We start from the raw sequence: 22,513 nt of genomic DNA, 5'->3' as shown, positions 1-22,513 counted from the left end.
CCACACACCATCTAGCTGAGAAACATCCCGTTATTGGAACATAGCCTCTCAGAGGAATGCATTCCCAGTAAGGAGAGAACATGACAGATCACTCAACTTCTACCCAATGGGAGAGGGAGATTCTTTACCTAGAGAGATGACAGTCTCATAGTTTTCCCGCATTACATCATTGTAGAGGGCCTTCTGAGTGGGATCCAGTAACTCCCATTCTTCCTGGGAAAAATACATGGCCACGTCTTCAAATGTCAACAAGCTCTAAAGAAGACAATGGGCTTCAGCTCAGTACTTGACACTACAGAAGCAACTCTACCATCTGGCCCATGGGAGACCCTGGCACTCCAGGAATTAATAGCACCTTTTTTTTTTTTTTTCCAGTAAGGCGGCAAAAAGGAAAGAAGCAAGGGATCATTAATAGCCTAGGAGGTGCCCCGTTCCCCAGGGAGAACACTGGAGCTAATACGCCTGTGAGCTGGGCAGTGTGGGTCCTGCGGAGCAGGGAAAGGCGGCCCTCAACAGCTGGATTGCACAGCTCACCTGGGACTCAGGTAAGATGAGCTCGGGTGCCACTGTCCAGTCTTTGGTGTTTGTCTGCACAGGAAATGCTAGGATCTGGTGAGCAGGCACAGCTGTAAGTGGAAAAGAGACAGAGAAAATCTCTCTCACTTCTGCCTATAAACATCTTTAGCTCACTTCTAAAATATAGATGATCCCAATTCTTTGGGTAGAGTCGGGACACCCTTGCAAATGTGTGTAGTTCCCTGAAGTGCGTCTTGTCATCATACATAAGAGCCAAGTTATCTACTGGTTGCTAGAATAGGTTCCCCAGTTTTCATGAGTGAATAAAGGAAAGACAAGCTTCTTATTTTCCTGTCATGATGTAAATTGTTCTAAGGCAAAAATTCAACATATTCGAAAATGAAGTACTCAGGATATCCAGTGTAAAATAGGAGATGTAGTTTGTTTGTTTTTTTAATCATTTATTATTTTCCTCCTGGTACAGAAGCATGTTCACATTCTGCTACTGCTTTCTAAAGAACAGAGATCATGGGGTTATTACCAAGGTCCTGTAGCTGGGACATTTCTGTACCCTAGGCCAACTCCCAGGTTCACCCACAGCTGGTACTCTACTGCCACCTAGGGGACATCATAATTGCTAACAGGGCTGTGTTTGCCCATCCACATAGCCTGACATCCAGAAAATGCTCACAATGTTCTGGCCGAACAAATTCCTCTAGCAGCTCCCAATAGAAGGGAATTATCATGATGTGCCTTACCCCTCTCACATACAGGCTCAGTTTCTTTATGAGTATTCCTGCTCAGCTGTTCTTGCAGACCCTGATATGTATTCCAGAATTCTTCATCCTGGGCCATTCCCACTGGCTGGGATTCTGCGGTTTCGCCCAAGACCACTGCCTCCTCTCTCAGCTCTTGGATTGCAACCTAGAAATAATCCCCATCTTTGTTACCACAAAAATTACTTTTTATTTTGGGGTTGATTGTAAAAGGAGGAAAAAGTGAACAGTCCAAATGGTCAGAAGTGTGTGACACTAAAGGAAAGGACAGAAAGACTTAAAGTATCAGGCCACCAATTTTCCACAGAGAGCTATCCACAAAATGTTGAAATATTAGGATAAAAGGAAAAAAAACGTGGCTACTGCTAGTTCTCTGACACAGCAGGCCCAACCCCTCTGCATAGAGACCAGCTTAGAGCAAACAGCAGGGCTACGTAGGCCACGTGTTCTCATGCCACTTTGACAGACTTTCTCTTCACTTAGATCGCTCCTTACTGTTTTTGTCTCCTCATTTCCTCAAAAGGTTGGAGTTGAATAAAGGAAGTTGTCTCCTCAACCATATTATCCCCATGGACAGGCAAGGTTTTCACAGAACAGGAAAGAAATGGAAGAAAGGGGAAGAAAGTCTAGTTCCAACCTCCCTCCAAAAAATTTTGGCATAAAATATATGCCTACCCTGTTTCTTCCCAGTAGGCCTGAAGCCAGTTGGTGTTCTGCCACCTGGCTAAAAACATACTCCCCCCTAACCAGCAGAGCCAAGGACCAACCATTGAGAACACTTTAGAGGCTCTCACCTAGGAGTCAGAGGACACTATCCCTCAACATCTTTCTTCTCTCCACTACTCTGCTAGGATTTTCAAATCTGTTTCCCTTTCCAATGCTTACTTTTCTCTCCCTTTGCATTCCTCCCCCATTATTTGGGTTTTCCTTCTCTTTACTATCTCACTCAACTTTCATTTTAAGTGTTCTCCCTTTTTCAAGTCCTCCCCTTCCTCTCCAACTCCTTACTGCCTTTTATTGATTTGGAGCTCAAAACCCATGTCCTTGTACAAGCCAAAGTAGACCTACTACCCTCAATTCAGTCTGGCTCTAAAGAGCACAAAAGCAATCTTTCTCAAACGCCAGGGAGGTATCTGCCAAGGATCTGCAAAACCTGTGGCCTACTGCTGTAGGTTTGTGGTTTCTGGTCCTGCCTTAGATGTCCTACAACAGAACAGTGACCTAATTCACCTTATTTCTCAATTAACTTCCCCCACCCATATCAACCTTCATTCTATTTCATCGAATGTATCAGGAATCTTTCCTCTCACCCCATTCCTCGTGGGACCAGATTCCCTCTGCAAGTGTTCTACCAGGGCCACAGCCTCCTCAATGCTCTGAAGATGGTCCTTCCTTATCCGGCTCTGGGTGTCCCTGGGTAGAATGGTCACAAACTGTTCTAGCACAAGTAGTTCCAAGATCTGCTCTTTTGAGTGGAGCTCTGGCCTCAGCCACTGACGGCATAATTCCTGAAGTTGTCCAACAATTTCACGGGGTCCTGCTGCTTCGTGATAGCAGAAATTCCGAAAGTGCTGGCGACAGCTTTCAGGACTGAGACTGTCCGTTTGTGCTGTATATTTCTTACTGGGACTGGAACTCTCTATCACAGGCCCCTTGCTTTCCCACAGAACCCTGACCTGAGGGTTCAAACAGTCAGCCACCTTCAGATCTACCATCATTATTCTGCTGCAGGAACAGTTTTACTCCTGTGTTGGACACCCCGCCAGCACCACCGAATTAAGATCCAGTCAGCTCTTGAACAAAATCAATAAAAGGATCTTCTTCCTAAAATACTGGAAGGAGAAAAAAAGTGCACATCAGTAAGAAAGTCAAATGAACTTTACCACTCACTACTCATAACACAAGAAAAATGGAACAGAAAAATCCTGCCTTGCTTTTTCTTTCTTTCTTTTTTTTTTTTTTTAGATTTTATTTATTTGAGAGACAGAGAGCGAGGGAGCGAGCAGGGACCCTGACACGGGGCTTCATTCCAGGACCCTGAGATCACCACCTGGCGCAAGGCAGCCGATTAGCCCACTGAGTCACCCAGGTGCCCCTGCTTTCCTTTTAAAGAATCCACTGCCAGACCCTTTCTTCTTCAATTACCCACTCGAAATAAGGCACAGCTCACTGACAGACAAATGCCCACTGAGGACTTGGCCTTTGTAAAAATAACGATGCATGAAAGGGTAGACAGTGAGAACATTTACACCCTCTGGCTGCAAGGAGCCTGGGGATTATACAAAGACTTCATTGTTGTGCCTCCCACCCCAGCTTCCCCATGCCAAGGGAAGATCAGGAGAATATTCTGAGTTCCTCTTAAATTTTAGTGTGTCATCCCAGTCTTCTGTCTCTCGGAAGGGGGTCCAACTTCTCTGACCCTTCATCCTCTTGTGAAGAAGGAAGCCCTCAGGGCGTGGAACATTCCAGATTCTCCTTCCCACTGTACGAATACTGGCAGGAGAGCTGGGACACAGAAGTGAGACCAGAGAAGAAGGAAAGTAATTAGGGGAAAAAGCAGGCCTATTCTCCTCGCACAGCATCCCCGGATTAAGTAACCACAAGCTCAACAGGCTTGCTTCACACTTCCCTGCAAGAAGCACAAAGGGCACGGCGCACAAGATCCATTCCCGGGTTTTTAAATCTCTTTACTCGACCCAAAAAATCACAGCTGATCTTTGCTTACAAAACGCTTATCCAAAGGCCAAGTCACGAAGGAGGAGAGAAGGGGAGCTGGTGCTGTTGAGGATGACCCTTCGGCCCACCTTCCCTTTCTTCGACGGCCATTTAGACCTCGAGGCGAGACTGAGCAGAGTCTCGGGACCTCGCTCTCCCTGGCGTGAGCCCGCAGGAACGGCACCCAAATTCGACCAGGATGCCACGGTACTCCCAAATGGCTGGCCGCCCAGCAGGTTCAGCGGGCACCGGGACGTTTGCCTTGCTTCGGCACCAGCAGAGGCCGATGTCTCCAAGGCTGCACCGCCCGGATCCCCGGGGCGCGGGAACACTGGCCACCGAGTCAGGAAAGCCGGCCGGCGCGGCCCCGACGCCGTCTGTACAAAGGCGGACAACAGGATGGCCTCCGGAGCCCGACGGCAGGGCTCCCTGACACGTTCCCGCCGTCAGGCTGCGGCCACCCGGCCCGGAAGCACCGCCGCCCAAGGACAATGGCTGCCTCGCCCCCGCCCGCCGCACTGAGGCCGGGCTCCTTCCGGAGCTCCGGGGCTGCGGCCGCTCCGCCTGCCACCGGCTCACCTGCAGGCCGCCGCCCTCCGCCCCGCGCCGCTCCGAGGCGGGCCCCGCCAGGCGCAGGACCCGCTTCAGCACCGGCCCTCAGGACCGCGTCGCCGCCCGGGCCCCAATGGACACCGCGCCCCGGCCGGAAGCGGACTGACGCCCTTCCGGGGAGAGGCTTCAAGCAGCCGCGCGGCCAGCCCCGGCCTAGCGAACGGAAGCGGCCTTCCGCCCGGTGCCGCCCTAGCGGCCGGAAAGAGTTAATGCTACAGAGTGTCCCGGCCCGCCGCGGCCTAGAGGGGCCTGCGCGCGGCTCTGTGAGCGGCTGTCACCGCCCCGCGTCCCCGCTCCGGGAGACGCTGCGCGACCGGCTGGTGCCTGCGTGGCCTTCGGGCGGCCGGCAGCGCCTGGTGTCCCGAGCCCCGCCTGGCGAGGGTGGCCGCCCCTGCGCGCGCGGGGCCCTTGGCCTTCCCGGGGCTTTCGTCCCGGTCGGGATCGGCGGCCCCCGAGGGCTTGTTCTCTCCTCTGGGCCGCGCGTCCCTCACAACATTTACGTTTTCCTGGTGAGGTAGGTTGCAGCCGGTGAGACGGGTCCCATTTGTAGTGTCCTTGACAGGGACAGGGAGGCGCGGCTCGGCCAGGGTCTCACGAGCGACGGGCGGCGGCCCCCAGTATGGGATTCCGGTCCCCTGTAGTCTGGCTCCCGCTCGGTCCGCTCCGGCATGCTCCCTGGATGATGGAAACCCCCTTTCCATCTTGTGTCCCTTACAGCCTCTGCTAGAGTTCCTGAACCTTACTTCTCAGGATCCAGGCATTTCGGGTTGTCGGCGTCTCCTCCTCATCAGGGTTCTCCTAACGTCAGCCTTCGCCAGGCAACGGGTTACGTGTTAGGTCCACTACGTGCAGGCTGGGCTAGAGTGCACAGGGCATAGTCTTGGCTGCAAAGAATCTGGCCAAAGGACCCGGCACTTTCGTGACCATCAGTAGATAACAGAGGCTAGGAAGAGGGGAGCCCTACGCTGAGCGCTGCGGAGTCCATGGAAGTGGAAGTTGACTTATGGTTGGCGAAATGGTAAGAGACCATGAACCTGATCTGTCTGCACCACAGAGTGGGACCACATCCACACAGAGGGAAAGCTGGAAAAGATTGGGGTGTGAGAAGATCCGTCATACGTTCTCACTAAGTGTGATCGGGCTACATTTGGAGGAAGACTTAACAGACAAGTTCTTGTAGCCCTCTCAAGGGGTGCGTTGCATGGCAGTGAAGAGACCGCATTTAATAAAGTAAATCCTGGAGCATGGCTGGAGGCTTTTTGAGGGAGCTTCTTTCCAGGGCATTTCACCTGGAAGTAAGGTGAAGGTGGGAATGCAAATGGGAGACCAGTAAGTACCGGGCCATTATATTACTTTTGCTTGTAGATGGAATCCTGTTAGGCTTCTCTGATCCTTTCTCAGTGAAATCAAAGGATTACACACGGGAGGTAAGAATAAGCATCTGTCTAGGTCACTTGAATAGGTTTCAGAGCAGGGTCATTTCCTTGGAATCCGAGTCAGGTTGAGACTTAGTTTCCTCAAAAAAAAATCCTTTCCGGGCTTCCAGAACCAGGGGACAGTAGTGCTCTTAGCATTGAGATCATCACCATCAGGCCCAAGGCTAAGCACATACTTGGAACTTACTAATGTGAATAAATGAAGTTCTGCCAGTGGTGCCCTTGCATGGGACTGACAGGCCTGATTCATGACACGGGTATGGAGGTGGTTGGGGGAGAAAAAGTGGGAAAAGAGACCCTGTGAAAGCAAGAAGAAGGCACAAACTGGTGAAGAGTAAATGAGGGCCAGTAATGATTTTTGTAGTTTGAAGCCTGTGCCAGAGTTCCTTTCCCTTGCTGTGGAGCCCACCAACATCCCCCCCAAGACTTTCCTTTTGAAATCACGATCCCTGCTGGGCACTGCTAAAAAAAAAAAAAAAAAAAAAAAAAAAGATAAATGTACAGCCAGGAAGCAATGACAGCAAAGACGTGAAGTTTATTCTGAGATACCACACAACTGCCGTAGCGGGCTGAATGTTTTGCTGCATGACTGGCTGGAGTTAGTAATGCTGCTGTTGACTAACCAATTCTCTCTTTTTTCTTTTTCCATTTATATTCATTATAACTGAATAATTCCCTTAGTTCTGGCTGCCTTTTAGAAAGTTGCTTGATCTTAGTGTGTATTTGCTCTACACTTTATTCACGATCATATTCTTTCATGATCCTCTTAGTGTTCTGCAAACCATTTGGCATTTCTGGCAACAAATGTTAGAGGAAAACTAGCAGCCTGGGCTCTTTTGGGTTTCTAGATGAGAAGCTTGTGATAATTCTTTGTAGTTGAGGGATGAATGAAAGCCAATTAGGCTCTGCAGTATAGGAGAGGAAAAAAATAAGTGAAATGCCAATCATTTTCCTCATTTCTCTGACATACTTTTCTTTCTTCATAGCACCTGAAATGGATAAAAGTTGCAGTTTTTGTTACTTCTCATGAGTTTGTGTGTCTGGAATAAAAACAATGAAATTAACCTAGAGTAGGACACTTGTAAGAACATGGAATGTCATTGGGCATCACCAGGAGGACCTGCAAGGAATATCTGAAGAATATCAGAAACACTAGTAGAGAAATCTTTTAAATTTCTTCAAGCAGGTGAAAAAGTGAGTATTGTTTCAAATTAAGAAACATCTACAGTGAAGAGAAATCTAATAAAGTCTCAAATATAACAAATCTGTTACTTAACATTCTAATGTATTTAGAATGTAATTTAGAACAAAAAATGAAAGGCCAAATCTTTTTTTTTTTTTTTTTTTTTTTTAAAGATTTTATTTATTTACTTGACAGAGACAGCCAGCGAGAGAGGGAACACAAGCAGGGGGAGTGGGAGAGGAAGAAGCAGGCTCCCAGCAGAGGAGCCCGATGTGGGACTCGATCCCGGAACGCCGGGATCACGCCCTGAGTCGAAGGCAGACGCTTTAACGACTGCGCTACCCAGGCGCCCCGAAAGGCCAAATCTTTTAAAAAATGTTTAACTATGGTAAAATATTTTTAAAACTTTTGGATTGATCTCTGAGAACTGCCGTGACTCTGAAACTTGATAATTCCAAAATATGGAAAAGCGTCAGTGAAAAATAACACTTGAGAATATACCAGATGTACACAAGGAAGAAGCTCCAAGAGTGGGAAAATGCCACTAACAACTTTTTACATACTTAGAGATTACCTTGGTAAACGTAAGAAGTTAAAGCTCAGTCTTTGGGAATGCTACATTGAATATAGTAAATGTGAGATTTCTTCAGATGGACAACAGAACCTACTTTCTTTTTCACGTAAAGATACTAAACAACTGTTCGGGAATGCCAGCTCTCCAGACATCCCAATGTCAGAATAGCTTGGACTCTTTATCCAGGTGGATGGCCTGCTGCCCAGGGAACACTACTGACAGAGCACCACAAGCACCATTTTTTTTTCTGGCAGTGAGGTCAAATCCGGTCGTTTTGGAAGGGGAGAAGCCAGGCTGCATCTCTGCTACCCAAGATTACTCTGTCTATGTCTTTGAGGCTTTCACACTCCCTTCTCAAGCACTGCTTTTTATGTAGACTTCTCTCACCTGGATTTGTTCTCGTGGACACATATCACCTCTCCTCCTGTTGTCTTTTTCTGTGTTGAGTTAGGGAGAGTATGCAGGTATTCCTGTTATTCTTCACTAGTGCTGCTGTTATCTGTCAAGAAAGGAGGAGGAGGATGGGGTTTTGAGAACCGATCAGCCATATCTTGCAAGAGCAACAGCTAGATAGGGCTTTGATAGTGGTGGCTTTCTGAGTTCATAAGACCTTCGTCTGTAGACTAGCACTTCAGTCATGACCCTCTATCCCTTGTAGACCATTACCCTTCTGCTACAAATGCCTGTGCCTTTTGGGGCTTTAGGCTAGTTTTTTGTTTTGCTTTTAATTTTTTCCAATTCAGTAAGGCTTTTCCCTCTTTATCTCCTGTTGGTTGTTTGAAACCAAATTCAGTATGAATAAAAGAGGGAAATATACAACACTGAATTTGGAGGAGAAGATGAAGGTTCTCAGTAGGATTGAAGCTGGACGATCTCTTAGAAGTGTAATGGATGAATTTGGAATCAGTAAATCAACATTTTATGACATTAAAAAGAATAAGAAATTGATTTTGGACTTTGTACTGAAGCAGGACATGCCATTAGTAGGGGCTGAGAAGAGAAAGAGGACAACAGGAGCCAAATACGGTGATGTGGATGATGCAGTCTACATGTGGTACCAACAGAAACGCTCAGCTGGCATCCCTGTTAGAGGTGTGGAGCTTCAAGCTGCTGCAGAGAGATTCGCACAGTGTTTCGGGCGAACAGACTTTAAAGCTAGCACTGGTTGGCTTTTTAGATTTCGAAATAGGCACGCAATTGGGAATCGAAAAGTATGTGGGGAACAAGTCCTAAGTTCAGCTTCAGAAAATGTCGAACCATTTAGACAAAAACTGTATATGCTTATCAAAGAGGAGAAACTGAGTCTGGCTCAGCTGTACAGTGGGGATGAGACTGACCTCTTTTGGAAATCAATGCCAGAAAACATTCAGGCAAGCAGAAAAGAGATCTGCCTGCCTGGGAGGAAAATAAACAAAGAACGGTTGTCTGCTCTTTTATGTGCAAATGCAGATGGAACTCATAAGTTAAAGTCAATCATTATTGGAAAATCAAAGCTGCCCAGAAGTGTGAAAGAGGACGTAAGTACATTACCTGTGATATATAAGCCTAGTAAAGATGTTTGGTTCACCAGAGAACTGTTTTCAGAATGGTTCTTTCAAAACTTTGTTCCTGAGGTCAGGCATTTTCAACTTAATATTTTAGGATTCCATGAAGAGGATGTCAGGGCCTTGTTACTTCTGGATAGTTCTCCAGTTCACCCTTCCGCCGAATCACTAACCAGTGAGGATGGTCGAATAAAATGCATGTTCTTTCCCCATAACACTTCAACCTTGATTCAACCAATGAATCAAGGTGTGATCTTGAGCTGCAAACGACTTTATAGGTGGAAGCAACTTGAAGAGAGTCTTGTAATTTTTGAAGAAAGTGATGATGAGCAAGATAAAGGAGAAAAAGGAGTTTCCAAGATTAAAATCTACAATATAAAAAGTGCAATTTTTAACTGGGCAAAGAGTTGGGATGAAGTGAAACAAATAACCATAGCAAACGCATGGGAGAATCTTCTTTACAAAAAGGAACCTGAATATGATCTTCAAGGCTTAGAAGATGGAGATTACAGAGAAATCCTTGAGAAATGTGGGGAGTTGGAAACCACACTGGGTGATGACAGGGTGTGGTTCAATGGGGATGACGAAGAAAAGGGCAGCCCCACACAAACAAAAAGTGGAATTACAAAGGAAGTTGTTCAGAAAGGAGGAGGAGCTGAAGAGCAGACTGCTGAATTTCAGTTATCTGCCGTCAGAGAGAGTTTGGACTACCTCCTTGACTTTGTTGATGCCACACCTGAGTTTCAAAGGTTCCATTTCACACTGAAAGAGATGCAACAAGAAATAATAAAAAAACAGTTCCAAAGTAGAATCCATTCTAGAGTTGGTAGTTTTTTGAAACCTAGGCCTCGTGTTATGAAGGATTCCTTCAGTATGCCTTCAACATCTAGTAACTAGATTTTGTGTTTAAAGATTTCTGTAAATACGATGCAGACCTGTTGTGAACTGTCATTGTTTTTATCAGCTGACCTCATTTTGCATAGCACTGCCCATTTATATACTGTTTATAAAGCATACAATTTAAAAATAAATTTGCTTCTTTAAAGTATAAAAACATTCATTAATCCATTTTTGTTTCTATTTTAGACAAGGATCTGAATAACAAAGAGTTATTGTCCCAGATTATCTAAGGTGGAATGGATGTGGGAAAAGCATTACATTCTATCTCATTCAGAGCATATAAAAAGAAACTATATGCTGACTAGTTCTGGTTATTTTTAACAAGATTTTTAAAAAATACATAAAATAAAAAAAATAAAAAGATAAGAATAGATTCAGTTTTCAGTTTAATGGTGTGACATTCTCAGCTTTCTTAAATCTGTACCACCTACTGTTTCCCCCTCTCTTAATGTGCAAGTTACATGCTGATTTCTATAGAAGATATATATTTAAAAGATGAAAAGCACCCAAAATCTATTGACCAACGACAGTTTAACACTTTGGTATACTTTATGTTTTTAAAAAATAGGCAGATTACTCGGTAAATACAACTTTTTATATATTATTGTCTTAACGTGCTTTAGGCCTTGGCATTAATAAAACGTTAGCATTTGTCTTGAGCCCAGGGTAGAATGCATTGTGGAAGAAGTTGATGGGAATGTCAGAGGAATTTACTGGACGGCTCTCCAGTTCCTTTTAATTTAAGTCATTGCATCAAACGCCCCCCCCCCCCGCCCCCTCCCCGCGTCATGGGTAATACACTGCCAGAGTAAAAGACCCGCAGTCACACCCTTTTGAAAAGTATTCACTGATTCTGGAAGCTTCACGTTGCATTTCCGTGCTAGGTACCAAACCTGGTGTTGGGCATTCAGACCTGGATTAGGAAGAAAAAGAATAGAAACAAACCACCATTCAATGTGTGCTAGATGACTGTGGAGAAGGCTTTGGGAGTGTTTGGGGAGCAGGGGAAGTATCTAAGAGGGTCAAGTGTAACTTCTGAGCTGAGCTTTAAAGTTTAGTGCGGGCAGTGGCAGGGCAGTCCAGGCAAAGAGCTCAGGCTCTTCGATGCGAGAGAGTGTATCTCCCTGGGAAGCTGCAAGGTCCCTGGATGGTTGCTGTAGGGGCAGCTGGCAAAGAAAAGCAGGAAAGACAGGTCCGGGCCAGATTTTCATGCTAGGTCATCCTAGGATTTCAGACATCCGTCTGGGCCCACGTAAAGTTCTGTCGGTTCTACGTTCTAACTGGCTCACCTTTTGTCTCCACTTCTCCCTCCCTGCTGTTCGTGCCCCGGTCCGGCTGTCATCACCCCCTGCTTGGACAACTGCATCAGTCTCCTTTCTTGTCCTCTCCCCATCCTTTCTCACCCTGTAATCCCTTCGTGGGCTTCCCATTGCATTAGAGCAAAGACTCCAGGCGTCGGGTCGGGTCGGCCTGCAGGCTCGCCCTTCCCGGCGCTTGAACCGCCCCTTTTCCGGCGGCCACACCACCCAGGTCTGCGCTCGCCCCCTGCTGGACCACGAGAGCCGGGCCCGGTGTAGGTCCGGGGTAGGCACATATCTGATCGAGACCCGGGAAAGTTTCGGAGAGTGTTGTAGCGCCGCCGGCGTCCGCTGGGGAGGAGGGGAGGGAAGCCTGCGGCCACATGTCCCTGCCCAGCCCTGGAGCCAAGAACTGTGCGGAGCTCCAGCCAGTGGGCCGGAGCGGCGGGAGCGTGAGCGGGGGCGGGGGGGGGGGGGCGGCCCTAGGAGCGGACGCGGCCCGGCGCAGCCACAGAGCGCCCGCCAAGCAGGCCAGAGCGGCCAGGACGGGGAAAGGCTGCGAGTGCCGGGCGGGCCGTGGGACGGGCGCAGCCATAGAGTGTCTACTGGCGGGCTAGAGCGGCCGGGGAGAAGGGGGTGGGCCCGAAGGGAGGCGCGGCCGGGCGCTATCGTGGAGTTCCTGCCGGTTAGCTAGAGAGGCCAGGGTGGGGAGGCGCCCAGCGCTAGCTGTCCCCGTGGTTCGGGAGCAGAGGCCGCCAGAGGGGTTGGGCTTAGGGTGAGGTTAAGTTTGTCGGGACTTGGCTCTCGAGCGCCCGTCTCGCCACCTCTTGTTCCTCCCCGGGCCCGCGCGGGAGCCGTCCTCGATGGGGTAGGAGCGCAGGCGGGCGATCAGGCCGTCAGGAAGGTGCTGATATCTTTGGTTCTGGAAATCATATTTTCAGGACTAGTGCTCCTCCGAGAAACCCAGGCACCCCACTCTCGTTCCGGTGGCTGAACCCCCGCCCCCCCTCGAAGAGCGAGAAAGAGTGGGGGTACAGAGGCAAACACGACTCCGCATTATGTCCAAAAACATACCCCAGGATTTGAAAAAGAAAGTTTTTTCTTTCCCTACCCTTTCTAGCCTGCGGAAATCTGACCACCTTCTCAGAGCAGGTTAGGAACCTGGCGTGTCACCAGTTTTGATTTCTGACTACAGCTTCTGGGTCATTATAGTGATAAACTGAGGATATTAACTGGAAGATTTGTCCAAATACGCTGGTGTTCTGAGCCATTTTTAATCAACCATTTTCAACCATTGTTGAATTTACCTAGGCTATTCCCACTGCCTCCTAACAACCTATGTGAGGCATCACATAGCTCTTCTTCGTAAAAATGACTTGACCAGAAAGAATTATGTCTCCCTTTCAACAGTGGAAGTCAATTTTAATCGTGTTTGCAAGCTAGATTAAGGGCTAAAAGGATAAATGCACCTCTATTTTTTCTAATAAATGCACTTTTAATTAAGAACTATTTTTGAGCTGCTGACACCCAAAGAAGTTAGACCCCTAGTGCTAATAAACTTGCTAGAACTTTTTAATGACTTAGTTGTTTCAAATGTTTGTGAAACATTTACGAAAATTCCAAGTCTTACAGCAGTGGTGGTGGATTCTGCACTTTCCAAAATGCTATCAGTTGACAGTGTAATTCAAACAGTAAACTCTTCTTAAAAGGGCTGGGGGTACAGAAACTTAAATTTCAGATTATGATATTGAGACCCATAAATCCTTTCAATTCATAGTGATTTCTGATTTTTTTTCTGGAGAAAAAAATTGTTTAATACTAACTTTTTTCCAGACTCTGGCCTTACCAGCTTTGTCCTCAGTGATGTCTGGCCCACTGCTCTTACTCTGCCTCTGCCAGGTGTTTCCACAATGCTTCCATGTGGTACTTACCCTCCATCCAGGAGTCCTTCTGCTGGTCTTCTGTGCTACTTTTGCTCCAAGGACTGTGCCTATTGTTCAGGGTCAGTCTACATCTCCCAGATCTCCTTTGTACCCAGCTGGCCTGAGGGGGCAAGTGTCTTTATTGCCCCAGTGTCAGTCTCCCATTGACCTAAAAGCCAGTTGGAGACTTCTGGTTTCTTTTTCAAGGACTAGTGGGTAAAAGTATAAACGTAAAAAGTGTGTGTACGGCATTAAAGTACAAATGTAAAAAAGCACACACTTGGGTCATCCCTTGCAGTGACCTCACGGGACCCTGCAGTAAGGACCTTCAACCTACTCTCTGATATGACCCCAAAGAAAGAAATCACCATTCGTGCCTGTCAGTAACAGAAATTTCTGCCAGTGTGGTCAGTGGCACAGTGGCAGGTGCTTAGAAGGCAGTCTTGCCAGTATTATCTGCCCACAGATGACACCAATAGATGAGTACTTTCTGTGTGCCAGGGGCTGAACTAAATGTTTTACGTGGAATATTCTGTGAAATCATCTCATTGAAACAGCCAAGAACAGCTTTGCTTGTGAATTTGTTAGAAGGGGAGCTAGACCGGGGGGCGGGGGGGGCTTCCTATTGGAAAGATTTTTTCGTGCAGGGAGTGAATTTCTGGGGGCGCTCATTGCTCTAGCCTGAAGCTGCAGTCCTCCCAGTAGGAGCAACAGCAGTTGGACCACTATCAGATGTGCATGGGTGACACTATGGGGGAAAGGGGTGAAAGGAAGGGGTGCTTTCCATTCTCAGGACGTTTACAATCCACGTAAGTTGCAGTCTTAACCGAAGAGTGCTTAGTAACAACATCAACTTGACGTCACCCACACATTTCATGGCATCAGCAGCCACACCAGTCCTGTCCTGCTACTACCGTGGTCCTAAATCACTCTCTCAAATCTTCACCCTCTCGCCTGCCCCTCAAGCCCTGCACTACCCTGCCCCCTCATGGAGAAAAGAAGAGAAATAAGAAACTAAGATTTTTTTTTTTTTTTAAGATTTTATTTGCCAGAGAGAGAGAACAAGCAAGCATGAGAGCACAAGCAGGGGGAGCGGCAGGCAGAGGGAGAAACAGGCTCCCTGCTGAGCAAGGAGCCCGATGTGGGTCCTGGAATCATCGCTTGAGCTGAAGGCAGGCGCTTAACCGACTGAGCCGCCCAGGTGCCCCAAGAAACAAGATTTTTAAAAATTGGCTCAGAAAACCAAGGACAAACTCATACTACACTGAGGCAGGGCTGAGATAAGACTGATAAGGAAATAGGGGGAGGGGTATGCACAGTTGTTTCCCTCACTTAAAATTACTGTATTTGATAGCAAGTTGCCAGGTAACGTTCCACCTTTTTCTCCCAGGGAACAGTTAGCTATCTTCCTCCAGGGCCAAATCCTGAGAGTTTTCCTGGCACCAGAATTTCCTACTCCTAGAATACTTTGTGGTAGTCTACCTCTTTCTCACAGACACACATCCTGGAATTCCTATTCCCGATTCCCCATTCTAAAATACAAAGCTTTCCCCCTAAAAATTTTGCCCTCGCCTGTATCTTCCCTCCATTAACAGGCAATAATTCAGTTATGTCCTGTCTTTGAAGAGCCAGATTTTCCTTCAGCTTTGTCACAGAAAGTAAACATTCTAAACAAGAAATCGAAGACTTTTTACTGCTGTCCACCACTGAAAGGAAAGACACCTTCTAGGAGACCCTATGACAACATGACCCCAAGCAGCCACTGGGCTTGACCCTTTTGTTACCGCGAAGCAGTCCCAGCCTGGAGCCGGCCAGGGCCACCCCCTACCTCAGCCCTCCTCAGCCAACCTCATCCAAACCTTCTTTGACCAACCACAGAAAAAGCAGGTCCTCTGGCCAAAGCAGACAGGAGACAAATCAACACTGGAGGCCAAGACAAAAGGTCCTCAATGAAGAGTCACACATGCTCATGTTTCCTGAAGATATTTATTAGCATCCAAACATTTTCAACAGGGAAAGGCATGATCCCTAATTTCCCCAGGAGCCACGTTTGCAAAGCCTCCCAGGGAACCTCGCTTTCGTAGAACCCTCTGAAGACCCCAGAGCTCTGTCTCTTTCTTGGACAGGAGTAGGGTAAGTCTTAATCTCTGCAAGGGTAAACTAGTTCAGAATCTGGTTTCCTCTGCCAATACCTGGGCTGAACTGCAAACTCCACCTTACTATTTCCCTCAGATCTCTGGTTCCTTTTGGTCTGAGGTGACGTTTATATGCCTGGCCTGTGCATGGGCCCTCCTATCCTAGAGGCGCAGTGGTGGCTGCCATGGACTGCCCCTTGCTTCCCAGCCAGGGCTTTTGGGGGAGCTGCAAGTCACCAACCAGTCTTCTGTGGCCATGAGCTGGTTTCCCAGAATACTTCCTTGGTCCCAGGCCTCAGGAGCCCAAATGCCCCCGCTGAACATTCCAAGCGAGGAAGCAGTAACGGAAAGCCACACGGATTCCCAAAGTTGCTGGGACAGACAATGGATACTGTAAGGCACCCAGATCACAACCTGGCTAAACATACCAAGGGAGCAGGTGCACCCTGGGACGAGAGACTTCACAGAGAACTCTGCCCTGAGCAGGTCACCTCAGAGACTTGTCACCCTCAACAGTTCGGAGAGAATTCCGTTTTAGTTCTACACTAATCCTTTGCTGCCTCTGCACCTCCCTCACAGTGACCCCCACGTGGTTCATCTTTATAGTAATTACTTTGAAAACAGATCATTTGGTGGGCTGGGCAAAGAATACCGGCTCTTAACAGGACCCTCTGAGTATGCCACCTTATCTGGGCCAAAGAGAAATCCCATTGTTTCTATCCCGTGTGAGTTCTCTGGTGACTCATAAGGCGTGAACTCCGAGAAAAGCTCTCTCCACATTCAGAACATTTATAGGGTCTCTCTCCCGTATGGGTTCTCAGATGACGAATCCGATTGGAGCTGTGAGAAAAACTGTCTCCACACTCATGACAGGTATAGGGTTTTTCTCCCGTGTGAATTCTCTGGTGCCTGATTAAGTTTGATCTATGCGAGAAGTTTTCCCCGCAAAGGTTACACTTATATGGTTTCTCCCCTGTGTGCGTTCTCTGATGTCTGGTGAGGTGCATGCCCTGACGGAAGCTTTTCCCACAAGTCAAACATTCAAAGAGTTTTTTCTCTGCTTTGTGGGTTCCATGATTTGTAAGAAAGAGGGTGCTGTCACTCACTGCTTCCCCACACTCAGAGAAGGGGTAAAACCTCTCTTTCTCGTGAGTTCTTTCGTGTATGACAAGGTGTGAACTGCGAGAGAAACTTTTCCCACACTCGGCACACTTATAAGGTCTCTCTCCTGTGTGAATCCTTTGGTGTCTAAGTAGGTTGGAACTATGGGCAAAGATCTCCCCACACTCGGGGCACTTGTAGGGCTTTTCGCCTGTATGTGTCCTCTGGTGCCTGTGAAGGTTTGAGTTGCAAGAGAAGCTTTTTCCACACACGTTACATTGATAGGGTTTCTCACCGGTGTGGGTGCGCTGATGGCGAGTCAGGTGGGTATTCTGACTGAAGCTTTTTCCACATTCCAGGCACTTATGGGCCTCCTCTCCCAAGTGTGCTCTGTGTAGTGACAGAAAGTGTGGGTTCCCACCAAAGATTTCACCACACTCCACACCCATACACAGTCTCTCTGCTGCATGTATTCTCTGGTGCCTAATTAGGTTCGAGTTGTTAGAGAAATTTTTGCCACACAAGGGACATAAGTGGAGCTTCTTCGGCTGTAATTCCTTTGGTCGCCCCAGTTCTCTGCAACTTGTGGCCCCCACTAAGGTCGGCTTCATCCCTTCCTCTGGGGGAGGCTCCCAGTGCCCTTCTGCCCCGTCCCGAGGCCTTCCCTCCTCAGGACTCCAGGGCACCTCCCCTCTGGCCTGGCCAGGCAGCAGTGCCTGCGGGTGGATGCTCTCAGGGGAAACGGACTGAGCACTTTCTTCCTGGTTCTCAAGCTTCTCTTCTCCTGGCAGAGCAACAGAAACCAAACCCCTGTGTTATTCCTATACCACAGAGAAGGAAATCCCACATATCTGCTACTCCATGTAGGTCAAAAGGCCAGAAGGGTTGGTTCTGCCTCAGTTTCCCATGTAGACAGTGCACTCTAAGAGGAAAAAGGGTGGGGCCATCTCTCAGGAACCAGTGCTCACTCAGTCCAGTCCTGAATTCCCTTGCGCAGGCCCCCAATTCCCTCTAAACTGAGGTTCCAGTTTCTGCCCTGTGGAAATGGGTGGCATGGAGCAGAGCTGGGACTAGGGTGGGCCCCAGGGGTGAATGCCCCCTTGCATTCTGCACCCCGGGATGGAATGGGCAGTGGAGACACAGGAAGCAATGTATCTTCCTAGCAGCAGTGATGGGCTAGCCCTACACCCAAATCCTCAAATGCCTCCCTCCCAACAGCAGGAGGCGAGCTGGAAAGGCTGTTCATCTTCACTCCTTACCTGGAGCTGGGCTTCTGGGACGCAGGCCCTCCTTGCAAGTCTGAACACTGGGATCCCATGGCTTTCCTCCTTGTTCCACCTGGGTGCTCAGGGCCTCCTGACTAGGAACCTGAGACTCTGTTTACAATGAAAGAAACAGATTTCTACGTCACCATTTTTCTCTACCAGGCAGAAGTAACAAAGATAATCTTGTTCCTGCACTTAGTGGACACAGCCACAGAAGGCACAGTAAGTCTGACAGCAAACACCTGGAAGGTGCACGCGACTGTTCTCAGGAATCACCTCCAGAGAAAGAAACTGGAGGAGGGAGACTATGGCTTTTTTCTTTTTATGCTTTTGTAGTACTTGGGACCTATCGCGATGAGAATGTATACTTTTGTAATTAAAACAATCAAACAAACATGATTAGAGTGATCAGTTCTTGAGGAATTAGCTTAGTATTATAAAAGAGCCCTGACTCTCACAGATAAATATAAACTAGAACTGAGTTCCACTAGACAATTCCAGGAGAAAATACAGTATGATCGACAATGAGAAAGAAATCTGGGGCTCTGAGAGGACCAAGGTGAAAACCCAAAAGCACCATTCCTGTGCTGTGCTATAACTAACACCTCACTCCAATCCCAGCAAACGTGGACTTTAAACGGTTTGGTTCTAAGAACTTGTGATCCGAACTTCTCTTCCTATGAAGCACTCACTGAAAGATATGCTCAACTTAGGGCACCAAGCCAGGCCCAATGATGGAGAACCTGGAGAAGGTCCCAATGAAGGGAACCAAATCCAGCAACGACCCCTATGCAGAATTAGTGCAAGTGAGCTGACAGCTGTGCCTCTCTTTACAAACACCTGATGTATGAAAACAAAGTGCGTTTGACTTCTACCATGTGGCAATATAGCGATAATCGATCATAACACACACAGAACTGTTTACTTTAAGACTTCCCACAACTTTTTTTTATGAGACTTTCCATGCATCCAAAGTTGAAGGAAATATACAATACCTGTACACTCTTCACCCAGATCCAACTATCAGTTTTTTGTCATATTTCACAAACTTCATTTTTAATCTCTGCATAATAGTTCAACACATAGATGGATCTTAATTTACTTATCCTGTTTTATACATAAATATCATTTTCAAATTTCCAAAAGGCCTCCCCACATTCCTGAATTTTTAAGGGCTGGGATAACTGCTAAGCTGGAATATTCCAGTGCCCCCTGAAGCTGGGGAAGGGCCTAGAAATACTAATGAAGCATAGAAAATACAAGTGAGGTCAGAAGAATAAGCATCTCAAAATTACAAGGCATCAAGAACTGCCAGGGTGTGTGATGCGGGGGTGGGGGAGGCTGTCAGTGGATTTGATTTGTTCTGCTCTGGGAAGTCCATGAAAGCTCACACTCCCTGCCTTCAGCTCTGGCAGCTGGGAGCCATAAGTTTGCCAACTGTGCCGCCTGCCAGATGTTTAACTGATCCTCTTCCAGGGAGCTTTAGAAAAAGGGAGGACTTCTGGCAAAACTCAGAACTAATGTCCTGGAGGTGAGTGGCTAACGGAAAGGCCCCTGGTAAGAAACAGCTCAGTCTTCATCCCTGGAAAAGAAGTCCTTACCCAGTGAGTCCACATTCTCATAACTCTCCTGCACCGTGTCCCTGGAGAGGGCCCTCTTACTAGGATCCTGATGCCCCCACTCCTCCTGGGAGATGTACATAGCCACGTCCTCTAAGCTCTCAGGCAACTGAAACAGCACAAGATCTCCTTTAGCCCCTGAGGCACCAAGAACAATTCAAGCAGAGTCATGAGTTATAGGGGCAAAACCCAGGGTGCCAAGTACACATTTCATAGGGAAGAAGGGTGCCAGGCCCACAAGTGAGGTGCGGAGGAAATAAACAAAGAAGGCGGGGAGGCTGCGCGTTGAGAGAGAGAAAGGATCCTCTCTGAGAGGCAAAAAGACCCCATCCCCACGAGAGCAACTGCGGGGAAAGGTGCTGGGGGGGAGACAATGGGAACTTCCACATCACCTGGGGCCCAGTCATCTCCTTGTCTTCCATGTTTCCTTCAGCAGGAAAGAGAGAAAGCCAGGGAGCAGACAATGCTGAAGTGACAGAAATCATGATGAGAATGGCATTTGTAATTCTTGGGAACCCAAGGATTATTACAACACGGTATCCATTCCCCAACACCCAGTCTCTGCTGAGGATTGTACAGTGACCAAAGGCAGGCAACAGAGGCATAATAAAGCGATATCCAAAATGGTGGGGTGCAGGTACAGAACACCAGTCAATTTTCCTGCTGGTCTGCAGCATTCGAGCCCTCAATCATTCAAAGCTCGAAATGTCTCTGCTGTGCATACTACAGGGCGCAGAGATCCCCCTCCCGCCTCCCATCCCCAGAAGAACCCAAGTCACCACTTTTAGGTCCTTCACTCCACATCTGGGAACCCTGAGACCAGAAATTCCCTCACCTAGGCAACCGTACTCCACCTGCCGGTGTCAGGTGGCAACCCCGAAGCCCCTCCTCCCTCCCACCTGCCCAGACGACTGTTCCTCACCCCTCTCCTTTACAGCTTGGGGGTCTCTTTTGGGGCTGGGGCCTAGCAGCTCCTGCAGCCTGGGGCCAGGGCTTCGCTCAGTCTCCATTGGCTCCAACTTGAAGCTCGGTGACTCTCGTGCTGTTTCCAGAGGCAAAGGCTCCTCCAAGAGCACTTCTGTTCCCCGCCTATGGTTTGTGACCTGGGAACCAACCCACATCACTCAGCATCACAACAGGGCCCGACAGGAAGGGAAATGAGTACAGAATTCTGAGGGCAAGCCTTCGACAGAGAACCACTGGCAATCCTTTTGGATCCAGCAACAGAGGAGGATGGTTTACACTAAAAGCTTTCCTGATGGCCCATGCATGGGAGAAAATAGGAGGGGAGGGCACACCTTCCCTGCACAGCTGACACACCTGACTTCTTCTTGCCTCCCCCCACTCTTTCTATATGCTTCTATTCCTCACGCCTGCATAAGTTAAACTTGGGTGACCCTGGGGGCAAGTGCCCTCAGAACCTCACTGCCAAACTGTTTTCCTAAATTCAATAGTAACCCGACCTAGCTCTGCAGAGGAGACCAGACTGCTGCACCTAACAACAGCTAACAGCCATTAAGCGCTATTGGCCAGCAGCGCGCTCAGAACTGCATGATGCTCTCCCTGCAGCTCTCAAAGCAACCCTAGAAAGATGGTTCACCATTCTCACTTTACCAGTGGCAAATCTGAAGCCCAAAGAGATTAAGTAACTTGCCCAAAGTCACAAAGGTAAGGAGCAGAGTGAGGATTTGAACCCTGCGAATTAACTCCACGGCTCACACTAATGAAGAACCCCTGCCTCCATGTGGAAATAGGGCATTCTTCACGGCTCACTCTTCCTCCCGGGGAAAACGTGGAAAATGAATCTTCCTGACTAAACTATGAAAAAAACCCTTGCCCATATAAAATCTACTTGGGGGACCAAGTAAAGGTACGGAGAGCAGGGCCGCCGCGATGTCCTAGTCCTCGGGGCCAAACAAACCGCAGATAAGACCGCTCTTTCTCTCACCTGTAGTCTCAGCCTCCCAAGCTCTCTCTGCATGTCCTCCACAAGGGTCACTGCTTCCTCGCCGCTCTCCGGATGCAGCTCTTGCACCCTGCTCTGGATCTCCTGGGGCAGGATGGTCAGGAACTGCTCCAATACCAGCAACTCCAGGATTTGCTCCTTGGTACGCAACTCGGGCCGCAGCCACTCATGGCAAAGCTCCTGGAGCCGGCTGAGGGCTTCCCGGGGCCCAGCGGCCTCTTGGAAGCGGAACCGTCTGAAGCGTAAGTGGGAGGCCTCAGGGTTGGGCCCTGGATCTGGCGGGGGCAGCTCCTGACTCCAGGCGCAGTCCTCCTCCAGTTTCACTATCAGAAGCCCTTCCCGGTCTTGGGAGCCCGGGCCCGACGCCATCGTCAGGCCCCGGGAGGGCCTTGGCCCCGAAACCCGCTGCGCCCGCCCGGGAAGGCTCCCCGGGCCCCTCAGCTGCAAGTCCCGGCCAAAGAGCCCAGCCCCAACCCGGGCGCAGCCGGCTCCGGCGCCTTGGCCTCAGTCGATCACCGGCGCCGCCGCGCCAACCCCGGTTCCGTCACCGGCAGGACGCCCCCACTCCCCACGCCCCAGGGCAGGACCTGAACGCCGCGCTTTTACGCTCGTCGCGGTCTCACGCAAGACTAGGCGCTCGGCTTCACGCCGGAAGTCCCTGCGCGCGTTAGGTGACCACAGCCAGCGCCGCAGCCTCGGGACTAACTTCCGGGTCACGATCCGCGAACTCTAGCGCCCATTGGGTCAGGTCTCGCCACAGACTCACCGCCGACCAACCAGAAGGGAAGATTTGCCTGCAGGGGCGGGACAACCGACGGGCCAATTGGAGACGAGAGGCGGGGCAGGTAAGTTTAGTGGAAAACAAGCCTAAGGATGGCGTGACCCGTGGGCTACCGGATCAGAATTCCCCGGAAAGCTTGCTAAAGTGAAAACCCCTGAGCCACGCAAAAT

The 22,513-nt window shown here is 48.8% G+C and overlaps 3 protein-coding genes across 10 annotated transcripts in view; all 3 read right to left on the bottom strand.

The window, feature by feature from the left end:
* Positions 1–4,650, bottom strand: part of LOC125283444 (zinc finger protein 75A-like) — a 45,269-nt gene extending 40,619 nt beyond the window's left edge. Inside the window, exon 1 of the mRNA XM_057315596.1 lies at positions 4,587–4,650. The gene's annotated coding sequence lies outside the window, so the exon portion shown is untranslated. The remainder of the gene's footprint in view (positions 1–4,586) is intronic.
* The window catches only part of LOC113270874 (zinc finger protein 75A), a 32,670-nt gene extending 27,964 nt beyond the window's left edge, over positions 1–4,706 (bottom strand). For 2 of the 8 annotated variants that reach the window (XM_026520478.4, XM_057315595.1), the window contains exons 1-5: positions 4,587–4,706; positions 2,603–3,124; positions 1,275–1,440; positions 535–626; positions 129–255 (exon numbers count right to left, since the gene is read on the bottom strand). In XM_026520478.4, the coding sequence (XP_026376263.1) occupies positions 129–255; positions 535–626; positions 1,275–1,440; positions 2,603–3,010 (793 nt within the window). In that variant the 5' untranslated portion in view covers positions 3,011–3,124; positions 4,587–4,706. Of the gene's footprint in view, positions 1–128; positions 256–534; positions 627–1,274; positions 1,441–2,602; positions 3,125–4,017; positions 4,524–4,586 lie in introns of those variants that run through there. The other 6 variants (XR_007191309.2, XR_007191308.2, XR_008960547.1 and 3 more) reach the window with 5 other exon arrangements.
* Positions 4,707–15,446: 10,740 nt separating this feature from the next.
* On the bottom strand, positions 15,447–22,263 carry ZNF263 (zinc finger protein 263). The gene is made up of 6 exons (XM_026520476.4): positions 21,545–22,263; positions 20,519–20,699; positions 19,989–20,062; positions 19,579–19,705; positions 17,972–18,088; positions 15,447–17,496 (listed from the first exon to the last, which is right to left on the bottom strand). The coding sequence occupies exons 1-6, from the start codon at positions 21,929–21,931 to the stop codon at positions 16,328–16,330; spliced, it is 2,055 nt and encodes a 684-aa protein (XP_026376261.1). The 5' UTR covers positions 21,932–22,263; the 3' UTR covers positions 15,447–16,327.
* Between the last annotated feature and the right edge of the window lie 250 nt (positions 22,264–22,513).

The sequence above is a fragment of the Ursus arctos genome, unplaced genomic scaffold, assembly GCF_023065955.2.
Source record: "Ursus arctos isolate Adak ecotype North America unplaced genomic scaffold, UrsArc2.0 scaffold_2, whole genome shotgun sequence".
Taxonomy (NCBI): Eukaryota; Metazoa; Chordata; class Mammalia; order Carnivora; family Ursidae; genus Ursus; species Ursus arctos.
Note: the sequence above shows the minus strand (reverse complement) of the source record. Positions and strands in the feature narration are given on the sequence as shown.